Source organism: Bufo bufo, chromosome 6, assembly GCF_905171765.1.
Source record: "Bufo bufo chromosome 6, aBufBuf1.1, whole genome shotgun sequence".
NCBI lineage: Eukaryota > Metazoa > Chordata > Amphibia > Anura > Bufonidae > Bufo > Bufo bufo.
In genome coordinates this window covers 9,626,440-9,647,639 of record NC_053394.1, presented here as the reverse complement: position 1 = coordinate 9,647,639, position 21,200 = coordinate 9,626,440, and the positions used below count along the sequence as shown (strand labels likewise).

At 47.8% G+C, this 21,200-nt stretch overlaps 1 protein-coding gene across 1 annotated transcript in view; it reads left to right on the top strand.

The window, feature by feature from the left end:
* Positions 1 to 21,200, top strand: part of ACSL5 (acyl-CoA synthetase long chain family member 5) — an 87,642-nt gene that overhangs the window by 25,225 nt on the left and 41,217 nt on the right. Inside the window, exons 6-7 of the mRNA XM_040437385.1 lie at positions 17,545 to 17,644; positions 18,618 to 18,796. Coding sequence (XP_040293319.1) covers positions 17,545 to 17,644; positions 18,618 to 18,796 — 279 coding nt within the window. The remainder of the gene's footprint in view (positions 1 to 17,544; positions 17,645 to 18,617; positions 18,797 to 21,200) is intronic.

Here is a 21,200-nt window from a genome sequence, read left to right as displayed (position 1 = left end):
TATTGCTCCCTGTTATCAGCCATTTCAGGGGAGAGGATGACTGTAGGACAGGAGAATACAGTCTATTGCTCCCTGTTATCAGCCATTTCAGGGGAGAGGATGACTGTAGGACAGGAGAATACAGTCTATTGCCCCCTGTTATCAGACATTTCAGGGGAGAGGATGACTGTAGGACAGGAGAATACAGTCTATTGCCTCCTGTTATCAGCCATTTCAGGGGAGAGGATGACTGTAGGACAGGAGAATACAGTCTATTACTCCCTGTTATCAGCCATTTCAGGGGAGAGGATGACTGTAGGACAGGAGAATACAGTCTATTGCCCCCTGTTATCAGACATTTCAGGGGAGAGGATGACTGTAGGACAGGAGAATACAGTCTATTGCCTCCTGTTATCAGCCATTTCAGGGGAGAGGATGACTGTAGGACAGGAGAATACAGTCTATTACACCCTGTTATCAGCCATTTCAGGGGAGAGGATGACTGTAGTACAGGAGAATACAGTCTATTGCCCCCTGTTATCAGCCATTTCAGGGGAGAGGATGACTGTAGGACAGGAGAATACAGTCTATTGCTCCCTGTTATCAGCCATTTCAGGGGAGAGGATGACTGTAGGACAGGAGAATACAGTCTATTGCCCCCTGTTATCAGCCATTTCAGGGGAGAGTATGACTGTAGGACAGGAGAATACAATCTATTGCTCCCTGTTATCAGCCATTTCAAGGGAGAGGATGACTGTAGGACAGGAGAATACAGTCTATTGCTCCCTGTTATCAGCCATTTCAGGGGAGAGGATGACTGTAGGACAGGAGAATACAGTCTATTGCCCCCTGTTATCAGCCATTTCAGGGGGGGGGATGACTGTAGGACAGGAGAATACAGTCTATTGCCCCCTGTTATCAGCCATTTCAGGGGAGAGGATGACTGTAGGACAGGGGAATACAATCTATTGCCCCCTGTTATCAGCCATTTCAGGGGAGAGGATGACTGTAGGACAGGAGAATACAGTCTATTGCCCTCTGTTATCAGCCATTTCAGGGGAGAGGATGACTGTAGGACAGGAGAATACAATCTATTGCCCCCTGTTATCAACCATTTCAGGGGGGGGGGATGACTGTAGGACAGGAGAATACAGTCTATTGTCCCCTGTTATCAGCCATTTCAGAGGAGAGGATGACTGTAGGACAGGAGAATACAGTCTATTGCCTCCTGTTATCAGCCATTTCAGAGGAGAGGATGACTGTAGGACAGGAGAATACAGTCTATTGCTCCCTGCTATCAGCCATTTCAGTGGAGAGGATGACTGTAGGACAGGGGAATACAATCTATTGCCCTCTGTTATCAGCCATTTCAGGGGAGAGGATGACTGTAGGACAGGAGAATACAGTATATTGCCCACTGTTATCAGCCATTTCAGGGGAGAGGATGACTGTAGGACAGGAGAATACAATCTATTGCCCTCTGTTATCAGCCATTTCAGGGGAGAGGATGACTGTAGGACAGGAGAATACAATCTATTGCCCTCTGTTATCAGCCATTTCAGGGGAGAGGATGACTGTAGGACAGGAGAATACAGTCTATTGCCCCCTGTTATCAGCCATTTCAGGGGAGAGGATGACTGTAGGACAGGAGAATACAGTCTATTGCTCCCTGTTATCAGCCATTTCAGGGGAGAGGATGACTGTAGGACAGGAGAATACAATCTATTGCTCCCTGTTATCAGCCATTTCAGGGGAGAGGATGACTGTAGGACAGAAGAATACAGTCTATTGCCCCCTGTTATCAGCCATTTCAGGGGAGAGGATGACTGTAGGACAGGAGAATACAGTCTATTGCCCCTGTTATCAGCCATTTCAGGGGAGAGGATGACTGTAGGACAGGAGAATACAGTCTATTGCTCCCTGTTATCAGCCATTTCAGGGGAGAGGATAACTATAGGACAGGAGAATACAGTCTATTGCCCCCTGTTATCAGACATTTCAGTGGAGAGGATGACTGTAGGACAGGAGAATACAGTCTATTGCCCCCTGTTATCAGCCATTTCAGGGGAGAGGATGACTGTAGGACAGGAGAATACAGTCTATTGCCCCCTGTTATCAGCCATTTCAGGGGAGAGGATGACTGTAGGACAGGAGAATACAGTCTATTGCCCCCTGTTATCAGCTATTTCAGGGGGGGGATGACTGTAGGACAGGAGAATACAGTCTATTGCCCCCTGTTATCAGCCATGTCAGGGGAGAGGATGACTGTAGGACAGGAGAATACAGTCTATTGCTCCCTGTTATCAGCCATTTCAGGGGAGAGGATGACTGTAGGACAGGAGAATACAGTCTATTGCTCCCTGTTATCAGCCATTTCAGATGAGAGGATGACTGTAGGACAGGAGAATACAATCTATTGCTCCCTGTTATCAGTCATTTCAGGGGAGAGGATGACTGTAGGACAGGAGAATACAGTCTATTGTCCCCTGTTATCAGCCATTTGAGGGGGAGGATGACTGTAGGACAGGAGAATACAGTCTATTGCTCCCTGTTATCAGCCATTTCAGGGGAGAGGATGACTGTAGGACAGGAGAATACAGTCTATTGCTCCTGTTATCAGCCATTTCAGGGGAGAGGATGACTGTAGGACAGGAGAATACAATCTATTGCCCCCTGTTATCAGCCATTTCAGGAGAGAGGATAACTGTAGGACAGGAGAATACAGTCTATTGCTCCTGTTATCAGCCATTTCAGGGGAGAGGATGACTGTAGGACAGGAGAATACAATCTATTGCCCCCTGTTATCAGCCATTTCAGGGGAGATGATGACTGTAGGACAGGAGAATACAGTCTATTGCCCCCTGTTATCAGCCATTTCAGGGGAGAGGATGACTGTAGGACAGGAGAATACAGTCTATTGCTCCTGTTATCAGCCATTTCAGGGGAGAGGATGACTGTAGGACAGGAGAATACAGTCTATTGCCCCCTGTTATCAGCCATTTCAGGGGAGAGGATGACTGTAGGACAGGAGAATACAGTCTATTGCCCCCTGTTATCAGCCATTTCAGGGGAGAGGATGACTGTAGGACAGGAGAATACAGTCTATTGCTCCCTGTTATCAACCATTTCAGGGGAGAGGATGACTGTAGGACAGGAGAATACAGTCTATTGTCCTCTGTTATCAGCCATTTCAGGGGAGAGGATGACTGTAGGACAGGAGAATACAATCTATTGCTCCCTGTTATCAGCCATTTCAGGGGAGAGGATGACTGTAGGACAGGAGAATACAGTCTATTGCCCCCTGTTATCAGACATTTCAGGGGAGAGGATGACTGTAGGACAGGAGAATACAGTCTATTGCCTCCTGTTATCAGCCATTTCAGGGGAGAGGATGACTGTAGGACAGGAGAATACAGTCTATTACTCCCTGTTATCAGCCATTTCAGGGGAGAGGATGACTGTAGTACAGGAGAATACAGTCTATTGCCCCCTGTTATCAGCCATTTCAGGGGAGAGGATGACTGTAGGACAGGAGAATACAGTCTATTGCTCCCTGTTATCAGCCATTTCAGGGGAGAGGATGACTGTAGGACAGGAGAATACAGTCTATTGCCCCCTGTTATCAGCCATTTCAGGGGAGAGGATGACTGTAGGACAGGAGAATACAATCTATTGCTCCCTGTTATCAGCCATTTCAAGGGAGAGGATGACTGTAGGACAGGAGAATACAGTCTATTGCTCCCTGTTATCAGCCATTTCAGGGGAGAGGATGACTGTAGGACAGGAGAATACAGTCTATTGCCCCCTGTTATCAGCCATTTCAGGGGGGGGGATGACTGTAGGACAGGAGAATACAGTCTATTGCCCCCTGTTATCAGCCATTTCAGGGGAGAGGATGACTGTAGGACAGGGGAATACAATCTATTGCCCCCTGTTATCAGCCATTTCAGGGGAGAGGATGACTGTAGGACAGGAGAATACAGTCTATTGCCCTCTGTTATCAGCCATTTCAGGGGAGAGGATGACTGTAGGACAGGAGAATACAATCTATTGCCCCCTGTTATCAACCATTTCAGGGGGGGGGGGATGACTGTAGGACAGGAGAATACAGTCTATTGTCCCCTGTTATCAGCCATTTCAGAGGAGAGGATGACTGTAGGACAGGAGAATACAGTCTATTGCCCCCTGTTATCAGCCATTTCAGAGGAGAGGATGACTGTAGGACAGGAGAATACAGTCTATTGCTCCCTGCTATCAGCCATTTCAGTGGAGAGGATGACTGTAGGACAGGGGAATACAATCTATTGCCCTCTGTTATCAGCCATTTCAGGGGAGAGGATGACTGTAGGACAGGAGAATACAGTCTATTGCCCTCTGTTATCAGCCATTTCAGGGGAGAGGATGACTGTAGGACAGGAGAATACAGTATATTGCTCACTGTTATCAGCCATTTCAGGGGAGAGGATGACTGTAGGACAGGAGAATACAATCTATTGCCCTCTGTTATCAGCCATTTCAGGGGAGAGGATGACTGTAGGACAGGAGAATACAGTCTATTGCCCCCTGTTATCAGCCATTTCAGGGGAGAGGATGACTGTAGGACAGGAGAATACAGTCTATTGCTCCCTGTTATCAGCCATTTCAGGGGAGAGGATGACTGTAGGACAGGAGAATACAATCTATTGCTCCCTGTTATCAGCCATTTCAGGGGAGAGGATGACTGTAGGACAGAAGAATACAGTCTATTGCCCCCTGTTATCAGCCATTTCAGGGGAGAGGATGACTGTAGGACAGGAGAATACAGTCTATTGCCCCTGTTATCAGCCATTTCAGGGGAGAGGATGACTGTAGGACAGGAGAATACAGTCTATTGCTCCCTGTTATCAGCCATTTCAGGGGAGAGGATAACTATAGGACAGGAGAATACAGTCTATTGCCCCCTGTTATCAGACATTTCAGTGGAGAGGATGACTGTAGGACAGGAGAATACAGTCTATTGCCCCCTGTTATCAGCCATTTCAGGGGAGAGGATGACTGTAGGACAGGAGAATACAGTCTATTGCCCACTGTTATCAGCCATTTCAGGGGAGAGGATGACTGTAGGACAGGAGAATACAATCTATTGCCCCCTGTTATCAGCCATTTCAGGGGAGAGGATGACTGTAGGACAGGAGAATACAGTCTATTGCCCCCTGTTATCAGCCATTTCAGGGGAGAGGATGACTGTAGGACAGGAAAATACAGTCTATTGCTCCCTGTTATCAGCCATTTCAGATGAGAGGATGACTGTAGGACAGGAGAATACAGTCTATTGCCCCTGTTATCAGCCATTTCAGGGGAGAGGATGACTGTAGGACAGGAGAATACAGTCTATTGCTCCCTGTTATCAGCCATTTCAGGGGAGAGGATGACTGTAGGACAGGAGAATACAGTCTATTGCTCCCTGTTATCAGCCATTTCAGGGAAGATGATGACTGTAGGACAGGAGAATACAATCTATTGCCCCCTGTTATCAGCCATTTCAGGGGAGAGGATGACTGTAGGACAGGAGAATACAGTCTATTGCTCCCTGTTATCAGCCATTTCAGGGAAGATGATGACTGTAGGACAGGAGAATACAGTCTATTGCTCCCTGTTATCAGCCATTTCAGGGGAGAGGATGACTGTAGGACAGGAGAATACAGTCTATTGCCCCCTGTTATCAGCCATTTCAGGGGAGAGGATGACTGTAGGACAGGAGAATACAATCTATTGCCCCCTGTTATCAGCCATTTCAGGGGGGAGGAGGACTGTAGGACAGGAGAATACAGTCTATTGCCCCCTGTTATCAGCCATTTCAGGGGAGAGGATGACTGTAGGACAGGAGAATACAATCTATTGCCCCCTGTTATCAGCCATTTCAGGGGAGAGGATGACTGTAGGACAGGAGAATACAGTCTATTGCTCCCTGTTAGCAGCCATTTCAGGGGAGAGGATGACTGTAGGACAGGAGAATACAGTCTATTGCTCCCTGTTATCAGCCATTTCAGGGGAGAGGATGACTGTAGGACAGGAGAATACAGTCTATTGCCCCCTGTTATCAGACATTTCAGGGGAGAGGATGACTGTAGGACAGGAGAATACAGTCTATTGCCTCCTGTTATCAGCCATTTCAGGGGAGAGGATGACTGTAGGACAGGAGAATACAGTCTATTACTCCCTGTTATCAGCCATTTCAGGGGAGAGGATGACTGTAGGACAGGAGAATACAGTCTATTGCCCCCTGTTATCAGACATTTCAGGGGAGAGGATGACTGTAGGACAGGAGAATACAGTCTATTGCCTCCTGTTATCAGCCATTTCAGGGGAGAGGATGACTGTAGGACAGGAGAATACAGTCTATTACTCCCTGTTATCAGCCATTTCAGGGGAGAGGATGACTGTAGTACAGGAGAATACAGTCTATTGCCCCCTGTTATCAGCCATTTCAGGGGAGAGGATGACTGTAGGACAGGAGAATACAGTCTATTGCTCCCTGTTATCAGCCATTTCAGGGGAGAGGATGACTGTAGGACAGGAGAATACAGTCTATTGCTCCCTGTTATCAGCCATTTCAGGGGAGAGTATGACTGTAGGACAGGAGAATACAATCTATTGCTCCCTGTTATCAGCCATTTCATGGGAGAGGATGACTGTAGGACAGGAGAATACAGTCTATTGCTCCCTGTTATCAGCCATTTCAGGGGAGAGGATGACTGTAGGACAGGAGAATACAGTCTATTGCCCCCTGTTATCAGCCATTTCAGGGGGGGGGATGACTGTAGGACAGGAGAATACAGTCTATTGCCCCCTGTTATCAGCCATTTCAGGGGAGGGGATGACTGTAGGACAGGGGAATACAATCTATTGCCCCCTGTTATCAGCCATTTCAGGGGAGAGGATGACTGTAGGACAGGAGAATACAGTCTATTGCCCTCTGTTATCAGCCATTTCAGGGGAGAGGATGACTGTAGGACAGGAGAATACAATCTATTGCCCCCTGTTATCAACCATTTCAGGGGGGGGGGATGACTGTAGGACAGGAGAATACAGTCTATTGTCCCCTGTTATCAGCCATTTCAGAGGAGAGGATGACTGTAGGACAGGAGAATACAGTCTATTGCCTCCTGTTATCAGCCATTTCAGAGGAGAGGATGACTGTAGGACAGGAGAATACAGTCTATTGCTCCCTGCTATCAGCCATTTCAGTGGAGAGGATGACTGTAGGACAGGGGAATACAATCTATTGCCCTCTGTTATCAGCCATTTCAGGGGAGAGGATGACTGTAGGACAGGAGAATACAGTATATTGCCCACTGTTATCAGCCATTTCAGGGGAGAGGATGACTGTAGGACAGGAGAATACAATCTATTGCCCTCTGTTATCAGCCATTTCAGGGGAGAGGATGACTGTAGGACAGGAGAATACAATCTATTGCCCTCTGTTATCAGCCATTTCAGGGGAGAGGATGACTGTAGGACAGGAGAATACAGTCTATTGCCCCCTGTTATCAGCCATTTCAGGGGAGAGGATGACTGTAGGACAGGAGAATACAGTCTATTGCTCCCTGTTATCAGCCATTTCAGGGGAGAGGATGACTGTAGGACAGGAGAATACAATCTATTGCTCCCTGTTATCAGCCATTTCAGGGGAGAGGATGACTGTAGGACAGAAGAATACAGTCTATTGCCCCCTGTTATCAGCCATTTCAGGGGAGAGGATGACTGTAGGACAGGAGAATACAGTCTATTGCCCCTGTTATCAGCCATTTCAGGGGAGAGGATGACTGTAGGACAGGAGAATACAGTCTATTGCTCCCTGTTATCAGCCATTTCAGGGGAGAGGATAACTGTAGGACAGGAGAATACAGTCTATTGCCCCCTGTTATCAGACATTTCAGTGGAGAGGATGACTGTAGGACAGGAGAATACAGTCTATTGCCCCCTGTTATCAGCCATTTCAGGGGAGAGGATGACTGTAGGACAGGAGAATACAGTCTATTGCCCCCTGTTATCAGCCATTTCAGGGGAGAGGATGACTGTAGGACAGGAGAATACAATCTATTGCCCCCTGTTATCAGCCATTTCAGGGGAGAGGATGACTGTAGGACAGGAGAATACAGTCTATTGCCCCCTGTTATCAGCCATTTCAGGGGAGAGGATGACTGTAGGACAGGAAACTACAGTCTATTGCTCCCTGTTATCAGCCATTTCAGGGGAGAGGATGACTGTAGGACAGGAGAATACAGTCTATTGCCCCCTGTTATCAGCCATTTCAGAGGAGAGGATGACTGTAGGACAGGAGAATACAGTCTATTGCCCCTGTTATCAGCCATTTCAGGGGAGAGGATGACTGTAGGACAGGAGAATACAGTCTATTGCTCCCTGTTATCAGCCATTTCAGGGGAGAGGATGACTGTAGGACAGGAGAATACAGTCTATTGCTCCCTGTTATCAGCCATTTCAGGGAAGATGATGACTGTAGGACAGGAGAATACAATCTATTGCCCCCTGTTATCAGCCATTTCAGGGGAGAGGATGACTGTAGGACAGGAGAATACAGTCTATTGCTCCCTGTTATCAGCCATTTCAGGGAAGATGATGACTGTAGGACAGGAGAATACAGTCTATTGCTCCCTGTTATCAGCCATTTCAGGGGAGAGGATGACTGTAGGACAGGAGAATACAGTCTATTGCCCCCTGTTATCAGCCATTTCAGGGGAGAGGATGACTGTAGGACAGGAGAATACAATCTATTGCCCCCTGTTATCAGCCATTTCAGGGGGGAGGAGGACTGTAGGACAGGAGAATACAGTCTATTGCCCCCTGTTATCAGCCATTTCAGGGGAGAGGATGACTGTAGGACAGGAGAATACAATCTATTGCCCCCTGTTATCAGCCATTTCAGGGGAGAGGATGACTGTAGGACAGGAGAATACAATCTATTGCCCCCTGTTATCAGCCATTTCAGGGGAGAGGATGACTGTAGGACAGGAGAATACAATCTATTGCCCCCTGTTATCAGCCATTTCAGGGGAGAGGATGACTGTAGGACAGGAGAATACAGTCTATTGTCCCCTGTTATCAGCCATTTCAGGGGAGAGGATGACTGTAGGACAGGAGAATACAATCTATTGCCCCCTGTTATCAGCCATTTCAGGGGAGAGGATGACTGTAGGACAGGAGAATACAGTCTATTGTCCCCTGTTATCAGCCATTTCAGGGGGGGAGGATGACTGTAGGACAGGAGAATACAGTCTATTGCTCCTTGTTATCAGCCATTTCAGGGGAGAGGATGACTGTAGGACAGGAGAATACAGTCTATTGCTCCCTGTTATCAGCCATTTCAGGGGAGAGGATGACTGTAGGACAGGAGAATACAGTCTATTGCCCCCTGTTATCAGCCATTTCAGGGGAGAGAATGACTGTAGGACAGGAGAATACAATCTATTGCCCCCTGTTATCAGCCATTTCAGGGGAGAGGATGACTGTAGGACAGGAGAATACAGTCTATTGTCCCCTGTTATCAGCCATTTCAGGGGAGAGGATGACTGTAGGACAGGAGAATACAGTCTATTGCTCCCTGTTATCAGTCATTTCAGGGGAGAGGATGACTGTAGGACAGGAGAATACAGTCTATTGCCCCCTGGTATCAACCATATCAGGGGGGAGGATGACTGTAGGACAGGAGAATACAGTCTATTGCTCCCTGTTATCAGCCATTTCAGGGGGGAGGATGACTGTAGGACAGGAGAATACAATCTATTGCCCCCTGTTATCAGCCATTTCAGGGGAGAGGATGACTGTAGGACAGGAGAATACAGTCTATTGCCCCCTGTTATCAGCCATTTCAGGGGACAGGATGACTGTAGGACAGGAGAATACAGTCTATTGCCCCCTGTTATCAGCCATTTCAGGGGAGAGGATGACTGTAGGACAGGAGAATACAGTCTATTGCCCCCTGTTATCAGACATTTCAGGGGAGAGGATGACTGTAGGACAGGAGAATACAGTCTATTGCCTCCTGTTATCAGCCATTTCAGGGGAGAGGATGACTGTAGGACAGGAGAATACAGTCTATTACTCCCTGTTATCAGCCATTTCAGGGGAGAGGATGACTGTAGGACAGGAGAATACAGTCTATTGCCCCCTGTTATCAGACATTTCAGGGGAGAGGATGACTGTAGGACAGGAGAATACAGTCTATTGCCTCCTGTTATCAGCCATTTCAGGGGAGAGGATGACTGTAGGACAGGAGAATACAGTCTATTACTCCCTGTTATCAGCCATTTCAGGGGAGAGGATGACTGTAGTACAGGAGAATACAGTCTATTGCCCCCTGTTATCAGCCATTTCAGGGGAGAGGATGACTGTAGGACAGGAGAATACAGTCTATTGCTCCCTGTTATCAGCCATTTCAGGGGAGAGGATGACTGTAGGACAGGAGAATACAGTCTATTGCCCCCTGTTATCAGCCATTTCAGGGGAGAGTATGACTGTAGGACAGGAGAATACAATCTATTGCTCCCTGTTATCAGCCATTTCAAGGGAGAGGATGACTGTAGGACAGGAGAATACAGTCTATTGCTCCCTGTTATCAGCCATTTCAGGGGAGAGGATGACTGTAGGACAGGAGAATACAGTCTATTGCCCCCTGTTATCAGCCATTTCAGGGGGGGGGATGACTGTAGGACAGGAGAATACAGTCTATTGCCCCCTGTTATCAGCCATTTCAGGGGAGAGGATGACTGTAGGACAGGGGAATACAATCTATTGCCCCCTGTTATCAGCCATTTCAGGGGAGAGGATGACTGTAGGACAGGAGAATACAGTCTATTGCCCTCTGTTATCAGCCATTTCAGGGGAGAGGATGACTGTAGGACAGGAGAATACAATCTATTGCCCCCTGTTATCAACCATTTCAGGGGGGGGGGATGACTGTAGGACAGGAGAATACAGTCTATTGTCCCCTGTTATCAGCCATTTCAGAGGAGAGGATGACTGTAGGACAGGAGAATACAGTCTATTGCCTCCTGTTATCAGCCATTTCAGAGGAGAGGATGACTGTAGGACAGGAGAATACAGTCTATTGCTCCCTGCTATCAGCCATTTCAGTGGAGAGGATGACTGTAGGACAGGGGAATACAATCTATTGCCCTCTGTTATCAGCCATTTCAGGGGAGAGGATGACTGTAGGACAGGAGAATACAGTATATTGCCCACTGTTATCAGCCATTTCAGGGGAGAGGATGACTGTAGGACAGGAGAATACAATCTATTGCCCTCTGTTATCAGCCATTTCAGGGGAGAGGATGACTGTAGGACAGGAGAATACAATCTATTGCCCTCTGTTATCAGCCATTTCAGGGGAGAGGATGACTGTAGGACAGGAGAATACAGTCTATTGCCCCCTGTTATCAGCCATTTCAGGGGAGAGGATGACTGTAGGACAGGAGAATACAGTCTATTGCTCCCTGTTATCAGCCATTTCAGGGGAGAGGATGACTGTAGGACAGGAGAATACAATCTATTGCTCCCTGTTATCAGCCATTTCAGGGGAGAGGATGACTGTAGGACAGAAGAATACAGTCTATTGCCCCCTGTTATCAGCCATTTCAGGGGAGAGGATGACTGTAGGACAGGAGAATACAGTCTATTGCCCCTGTTATCAGCCATTTCAGGGGAGAGGATGACTGTAGGACAGGAGAATACAGTCTATTGCTCCCTGTTATCAGCCATTTCAGGGGAGAGGATAACTGTAGGACAGGAGAATACAGTCTATTGCCCCCTGTTATCAGACATTTCAGTGGAGAGGATGACTGTAGGACAGGAGAATACAGTCTATTGCCCCCTGTTATCAGCCATTTCAGGGGAGAGGATGACTGTAGGACAGGAGAATACAGTCTATTGCCCCCTGTTATCAGCCATTTCAGGGGAGAGGATGACTGTAGGACAGGAGAATACAATCTATTGCCCCCTGTTATCAGCCATTTCAGGGGAGAGGATGACTGTAGGACAGGAGAATACAGTCTATTGCCCCCTGTTATCAGCCATTTCAGGGGAGAGGATGACTGTAGGACAGGAAAATACAGTCTATTGCTCCCTGTTATCAGCCATTTCAGGGGAGAGGATGACTGTAGGACAGGAGAATACAGTCTATTGCCCCCTGTTATCAGCCATTTCAGAGGAGAGGATGACTGTAGGACAGGAGAATACAGTCTATTGCCCCTGTTATCAGCCATTTCAGGGGAGAGGATGACTGTAGGACAGGAGAATACAGTCTATTGCCCCCTGTTATCAGCCATTTCAGGGGAGAGGATGACTGTAGGACAGGAGAATACAGTCTATTGCTCCCTGTTATCAGCCATTTCAGGGAAGATGATGACTGTAGGACAGGAGAATACAATCTATTGCCCCCTGTTATCAGCCATTTCAGGGGAGAGGATGACTGTAGGACAGGAGAATACAGTCTATTGCTCCCTGTTATCAGCCATTTCAGGGGAGAGGATGACTGTAGGACAGGAGAATACAGTCTATTGCCCCCTGTTATCAGCCATTTCAGGGGAGAGGATGACTGTAGGACAGGAGAATACAATCTATTGCCCCCTGTTATCAGCCATTTCAGGGGGGAGGAGGACTGTAGGACAGGAGAATACAGTCTATTGCCCCCTGTTATCAGCCATTTCAGGGGAGAGGATGACTGTAGGACAGGAGAATACAATCTATTGCCCCCTGTTATCAGCCATTTCAGGGGAGAGGATGACTGTAGGACAGGAGAATACAATCTATTGCCCCCTGTTATCAGCCATTTCAGGGGAGAGGATGACTGTAGGACAGGAGAATACAATCTATTGCCCCCTGTTATCAGCCATTTCAGGGGAGAGGATGACTGTAGGACAGGAGAATACAGTCTATTGTCCCCTGTTATCAGCCATTTCAGGGGAGAGGATGACTGTAGGACAGGAGAATACAATCTATTGCCCCCTGTTATCAGCCATTTCAGGGGAGAGGATGACTGTAGGACAGGAGAATACAGTCTATTGTCCCCTGTTATCAGCCATTTCAGGGGGGAGGATGACTGTAGGACAGGAGAATACAGTCTATTGCTCCTTGTTATCAGCCATTTCAGGGGAGAGGATGACTGTAGGACAGGAGAATACAGTCTATTGCTCCCTGTTATCAGCCATTTCAGGGGAGAGGATGACTGTAGGACAGGAGAATACAGTCTATTGCCCCCTGTTATCAGCCATTTCAGGGGAGAGAATGACTGTAGGACAGGAGAATACAATCTATTGCCCCCTGTTATCAGCCATTTCAGGGGAGAGGATGACTGTAGGACAGGAGAATACAGTCTATTGTCCCCTGTTATCAGCCATTTCAGGGGAGAGGATGACTGTAGGACAGGAGAATACAGTCTATTGCTCCCTGTTATCAGTCATTTCAGGGGAGAGGATGACTGTAGGACAGGAGAATACAGTCTATTGCCCCCTGGTATCAACCATATCAGGGGGGAGGATGACTGTAGGACAGGAGAATACAGTCTATTGCTCCCTGTTATCAGCCATTTCAGGGGGGAGGATGACTGTAGGACAGGAGAATACAATCTATTGCCCTCTGTTATCAGCCATTTCAGGGGAGAGGATGACTGTAGGACAGGAGAATACAGTCTATTGCCCCCTGTTATCAGCCATTTCAGGGGACAGGATGACTGTAGGACAGGAGAATACCGTCTATTGCCCCCTGTTATCAGCCATTTCAGGGGAGAGGATGACTGTAGGACAGGAGAATACAGTCTATTGCCCCCTGTTATCAGCCATTTCAGGGGAGAGGATGACTGTAGGACAGGAGCATACAATCTATTGCCCCCTGTTTTCAGCCATTTCAGGGGAGAGGATGACTGTAGGACAGGAGAATACAGTCTATTGCCCCCTGTTATCAGCCATTTCAGGGGAGCGGATGACTGTAGGACAGGAGAATACAGTCTATTGCCCCCTGTTATCAGCCATTTCAGGGGAGCGGATGACTGTAGGACAGGAGAATACAGTCTATTGCCTCCTGTTATCAGCTATTTCAGGGGAGAGGATGACTGTAGGACAGGAGAATACAATCTATTGCCCCCTGTTATCAGCCTTTTCAGGGGAGAGGATGATTGTAGGACAGGAGAATACAATCTATTGCCCCCTGTTATCAGCCATTTCAGGGGAGAGGATGACTGTAGGACAGGAGAATACAATCTATTGCCCCCTGTTATCAGCCATTTCAGGGGAGAGGATGACTGTAGGACAGGAGAATACAGTCTATTGTCCCCTGTTATCAGCCATTTCAGGGGAGAGGATGACTGTAGGACAGGAGAATACAATCTATTGCCCCCTGTTATCAGCCATTTCAGGGGAGAGGATGACTGTAGGACAGGAGAATACAGTCTATTGTCCCCTGTTATCAGCCATTTCAGGGGGGAGGATGACTGTAGGACAGGAGAATACAGTCTATTGCTCCCTGTTATCAGCCATTTCAGGGGAGAGGATGACTGTAGGACAGGAGAATACAGTCTATTGCTCCCTGTTATCAGCCATTTCAGGGGAGAGGATGACTGTAGGACAGGAGAATACAGTCTATTGCCCCCTGTTATCAGCCATTTCAGGGGAGAGGATGACTGTAGGACAGGGGAATACAGTCTATTGCTCCCTGTTATCAGCCATTTCAGGGGAGAGAATGACTGTAGGACAGGAGAATACAATCTATTGCCCCATGTTATCAGCCATTTCAGGGGAGAGGATGACTGTAGGACAGGAGAATACAATCTATTGCCCCCTGTTATCAGCCATTTCAGGGGAGAGGATGACTGTAGGACAGGAGAATACAGTCTATTGTCCCCTGTTATCAGCCATTTCAGGGGAGAGGATGACTGTAGGACAGGAGAATACAGTCTATTGCTCCCTGTTATCAGCCATTTCAGAGGAGAGGATGACTGTAGGACAGGAGAATACAGTCTATTGCTCCCCTGTTATCAGCCATTTCAGAGGAGAGGATGACTGTAGGACAGGAGAATACAGTCTATTGCCCCCTGTTATCAGCCATTTCAGGGGACAGGATGACTGTAGGACAGGAGAATACAGTCTATTGCCCCCTGTTATCAGCCATTTCAGGGGAGAGGATGACTGTAGGACAGGAGAATACAGTCTATTGCCCCCTGTTATCAGCCATTTCAGGGGAGAGGATGACTGTAGGACAGGAGAATACAATCTATTGCCCCCTGTTATCAGCCATTTCAGGGGAGAGGATGACTGTAGGACAGGAGAATACAGTCTATTGCCCCCTGTTATCAGCCATTTCAGGGGAGCGGATGACTGTAGGACAGGAGAATACAGTCTATTGCCCCCTGTTATCAGCCATTTCAGGGGAGCGGATGACTGTAGGACAGGAGAATACAGTCTATTGCCTCCTGTTATCAGCCATTTCAGGGGAGAGGATGACTGTAGGACAGGGGAATACAATCTATTGTCCCCTGTTATCAGCCATTTCAGGGCAGAGGATGACTGTAGGACAGGAGAATACAGTCTATTGCTCCCTGTTATCAGCCATTTCAGGGGAGAGGATGACTGTAGGACAGGAGAATACAGTCTATTGCTCCCTGTTATCAGCCATTTCAGGGGGGAGGATGACTGTAGGACAGGAGAATACAGTCTATTGTCTCCTGTTATCAGCCATTTCAGGGGAGAGGATGACTGTAGGACAGGAGAATACAGTCTATTGCTCCCTGTTATCGGCCATTTCAGGGGAGAGGATGACTGTAGTACAGGAGAATACAGTCTATTGCTCCCTGTTATCAGCCATTTCAGGGGGGAGGATGACTGTAGGACAGGAGAATACAGTCTATTGTCCCCTGTTAACAGCCATTTCAGGGGGGAGGATGACTGTAGGACAGGAGAATACAGTCTATTGTCTCCTGTTATCAGCCATTTCAGGGGAGAGGATGACTGTAGGACAGGAGAATACAGTCTATTGCTCCCTGTTATCGGCCATTTCAGGGGAGAGGATGACTGTAGGACAGGAGAATACAGTCTATTGTCCCCTGTTATCAGCCATTTCAGGGGGGAGGATGACTGTAGGACAGGAGAATACAGTCTATTGCTCCCTGTTATCAGCCATTTCAGGGGAGAGGATGACTGTAGGACAGGAGAATACAGTCTATTTTTCCTGTTATCAGCCATTTCAGAGGAGAGGATGACTGTAGGACAGGAGAATACAGTCTATTGCTCCCTGTTATCAGCCATTTCAGGGGAGAGGATGACTGTAGGACAGGAGAATACAGTCTATTGCCCCCTGTTATCAGCCATTTCAGAGGGGAGAGGATGACTGTAGGACAGGAGAATACAGTCTATTGCCCCCTGTTATCAGCCATTTCAGGGGAGAGGATGACTGTAGGACAGGAGAATACAGTCTATTGCTCCCTGTTATCAGCCATTTCAGGGGAGAGGATGACTGTAGGACAGGAGAATACAATCTATTGCCCCCTGTTATCAGCCATTTCAGAGGAGAGGATGACTGTAGGACAAGAGAATACAGTCTATTGCCCCCTGTTATCAGCCATTTCAGGGGAGAGGATGACTGTAGGACAGGAGAATACAGTCTATTGCCCCCTGTTATCAGCCATTTCAGGGGAGAGGATGACTGTAGGACAGGAGAATACAGTCTATTGCTCCCTGTTATCAGCCATTTCAGGGGAGAGGATGACTGTAGGACAGGAGAATACAGTCTATTGCTCCCTGTTATCAGCCATTTCAGGGGAGAGGATGACTGTAGGACAGGAGAATACAGTCTATTGCTCCCTGTTATCAGCCACTCCTGAAACAATAGAAGTCTATGGTGTTATTCACATGAACTTTTTTTTAACAACCAGTTTTTGGCCATTTTATCAGCCAGGTGGACCCCACTGAAATCAATCAATCAATCTTTAATGGCCATTTAAACAGTGGTGCACCCATCTAATAGAAATTAAAAACTCTGTGTAAAAAAGTTTTTTTTTCAGGGGTTAAAGTAAAAAAAAATAATACTCATCTCATCTACTTACATGTGGGGGAACACTCCTTCCTCACTGGAGGCAGCAGGGCCTGGATGGTGACGTCACATGATCGTGCTGGGAGCGTCAGGTCCTGCGGCCTCCAGTGCGATGCGAGTGTTCCCTTACGTGCAAGTGGATGATGTCTTTAATTATATATACTTAGGGCACTCGGAGGCCATTACTTTACTGGGGGGCACTATGGGGGCATTGGATTCCAGGGGGCACTATGTATACTGAGGGCAGGGGTTGAGTTAAAAAAAAAAAGCCTTTGAAATTCAACAGTTTTTAATGGCCATTTTTAATAGCTGTTTAAAAATGAGGAAAAACGGTTCCAAAATGACACCCACTGAAAATATCCATGAAAAACGGACAGTTTTTCCATTTTTAATGGCCTTTTTTTTATCTGTTATGTGAATGAGCCCTAAAGCTTTAGCATGGGGGGAGTATGCTTTTGACAACTTTTAACCCCTTATCTCCCCCACCAGGTGGTGATCGCTGACCTCGCCTGCTTCACCTACTCTATGGTGGTGGTTCCTCTTTATGACACTTTAGGGCCAGAAGCCATTGTATTCATCGTTAACAGAGGTGAGTGACCCCCCTTCCCCCACCCCTTATAAAAGAGGGCCTTATAGCTAAAAATAAAAGGTCTGTGTGCTAGGGCACAGCGTGAACCCTTCCCAAATCAATCCTGGGTCAGCACCAGCTATCCTCTTGTAGGAATGAGGGGTAACCTCGCCTCTTTCAGTGTTTATGGGGCTTCTGTACCTCTGTTAATTACAAACCATAAATTTCTTACAGCTGAGGGGGTGTTACAGTGGAATCCAGTCTGTACAACCCTCTGCAAGGTGCACTGCACATATAGACACCACAAATCTCTGTCCTGTGAGTTTGTTACAATGTATCACTGCAGGTAAAAGCTTTCAGACTGGTGTTTTTTTTTTTTTTTGTATCACAGAGGATACAATTGTAACAAACCTACAGCTGTGAGAAGCATTAGTCCTAAATTGGATTTTTTTTATTCTTTAGAATAAATGTAAACTAAAATGTAACAATTCAATTACAGCAGCAGAGATCCTACACATGGAGAGCAACTGCAAGAAAATGTATTAGTCTGCAGGGTGACCATTTAAATTTAGAGAAGCCCCCCAATGCCAGGCTGTGCAGCACTCCGCCATCTGGGAGAGGCCCACAGCTTCTTCACCCTGCACCTCATAGTTCATGAATAGAATGCTAGAAGTACTGGAAGCACTATGACACCACCCAGCAGTGGTTTTATTTCTCTGGTTTTGTCTTGAGTACCTGGAGACCCCTGGTCACATGATAACAGGGGTATACAGTAGGTGGAGTCCTCCCTTACTGTACAACGTTATCAGCCCAGGTCACATGATCAGCGGTATACAGGGGGAGTCCTCCCTCTTTTGTACATGATTGTACATGATCACCGATGTACAAGTGGAGTCCTCCCTAACTATATAACTTTATAAGCCCCTGGTCACATGATCAGCAGTATACCGTTAGAGTTCCCCTTTACTGTGTAACTTATTGCTCTGTCCTGCAGCCGATTTATCCCTCATCATCTGCGATAAACCGGACAAAGCATCAATTCTGCTCACTAACTGCGAGAAGGGGCTCACCCCGGGCCTGAAAATCATCATCCTGATGGAGGAATTTGTCAATGACCTAAAGGAACGAGCTGCAAAGTGTGGGGTGGAGCTGCTGAGGATGCAAGATGTAGAGGTAGGTGCATCTGTGGTGACACAGAATGTATACAGGGTCTATATCACTGCAACACTGCAGACACAGCACTGCTACCTGTACACACAGCACTGTACACCCAGCACTGCTACCTGTACACCCAGGACTGCTACCTATACACACAGCACAGCTACCTGTACACCCAGCACTGCTACCTGTACACCCAGGACTGCTACCTATACACACAGCACTGCTACCTGTACACCCAGGACTGCTACCTATACACACAGCACTGCTACCTGTACACCCAGCACTGCTACCTGTACACCCAGCACCGCTACCTGTACACACAGCACCGCTACCTGTACACACAGCACTGCTACCTGTACACCCAGCACTGCTACCTGTACACACAGCACTGCTACCTGTACACACAGCACTGCTACCTGTACACACAGCACTGCTACTTGTACACACAGCACCGCTACCTGTACAACCAGCACCACTACCTGTACACACAGCACCGCTACCTGTACAACCAGCACCACTACCTGTACACACAGCACTGCTACCTATACACACAGCACTGCTACCTGTACACACAAAACTGCTACCTGTACACACAGCACTGCTACCTATACACACAGCACCGCTACCTGTACAACCAGCACCACTACCTGTACACACAGCACTGCTACCTGTACAACCAGCACCGCTACCTGTACACACAGCACTGCTACCTATACACCCAGCACTACTTCCTGTACACACAGCACTGCTACCTGTACACACAGCACTGCTACCTATACACCCAGCACTACTACCTGTACACACAGAACTGCTACCTGTACACCCAGTACTGCTACCTGTACACACAGCACTGCTACCTATACACCCAGTACTGCTACCTGTACACCCTGCACTGCTACCTATACACCCAGCACTGCTACCTTTACACACAGCACTGCTACCTATACACACAGCACTACTACCTGTACACCCATCACTGCTACCTGTACACCCATCACTACTACCTGTACACCCAGCACTGCTACCTATACACCCATCACTGCTACCTATACACACAGCACTGCTACCTATACACCCTGCACTGCTATCTGTACACCCATCACTGCTACCTATACACCCATCACTACTACCTGTACACCCAGCACTGCTACCTATACACCCATCACTGCTACCTATACACACAGCACTGCTACCTATACACCCTGCACTGCTATCTGTACACCCAGCACTTCTACCTATACACCCATCACTGCTACCTGTACACCCATCACTGCTACCTGTACACACAGCACTGCTACCTGTACACACAGCACTACTACCTGTACACACAGCACCGCTACCTGTACACACAGCACTGCTACCTGTACACCCTGCACTGCTACCTGTACACACAGCACCGCTACCTGTACACACAGCACTGCTACCTGTACACACAGCAATGCTACCTATACACCCATCACTGCTACCTGTACACACAGCACTGCTACCTATACACCCATCACTGCTACCTGTAAACACAGCACCGCTACCTGTACACACAGCACTGCTACCTGTACACCCAGCACTTCTACCTGTACACACAGCACCGCTACCTGTACACACAGCACTGCTACCTGTACACACAGCACTGCTACCTATACACCCATCACTGCTACCTGTACACACAGCACTGCTACCTGTACACACAGCTCTGCTACCTGTACACACAGCACTGCTACCTGTACACACAGCACTGCTACCTGTACACACAGCACCGCTACCTGTACAACCAGCACCACTACCTGTACACACAGCACCGCTACCTGTACAACCAGCACCGCTACCTGTACACACAGCACTGCTACCTGTACAACCAGCACTGCTACCTGTACACACAGCACTGCTACCTATACACACAGCACCGCTACCTGTACAACCAGCACCGCTACCTGTACACACAGCACTGCTACCTATACACCCAGCACTACTACCTGTACACGCAGCACTGCTACCTGTACACCCAGCACTACTACCTGTACACACAGAACTGCTACCTGTACACCCAGTACTGCTACCTGTACACACAGCACTGCTACCTATACACCCAGTACTGCTACCTGTACATCCTGCACTGCTACCTATACACCCAGCACTGCTACCTTTACACACAGCACTGCTACCTATACACACAGCACTACTACCTGTACACCCATCACTGCTACCTATACACCCATCACTGCTACCTATACACACAGCACTGCTACCTATACACCCTGCACTGCTATCTGTACACCCATCACTGCTACCTATACACCCATCACTACTACCTGTACACCCAGCACTGCTACCTATACACCCATCACTGCTACCTATACACACAGCACTGCTACCTATACACCCTGCACTGCTATCTGTACACCCAGCACTTCTACCTATA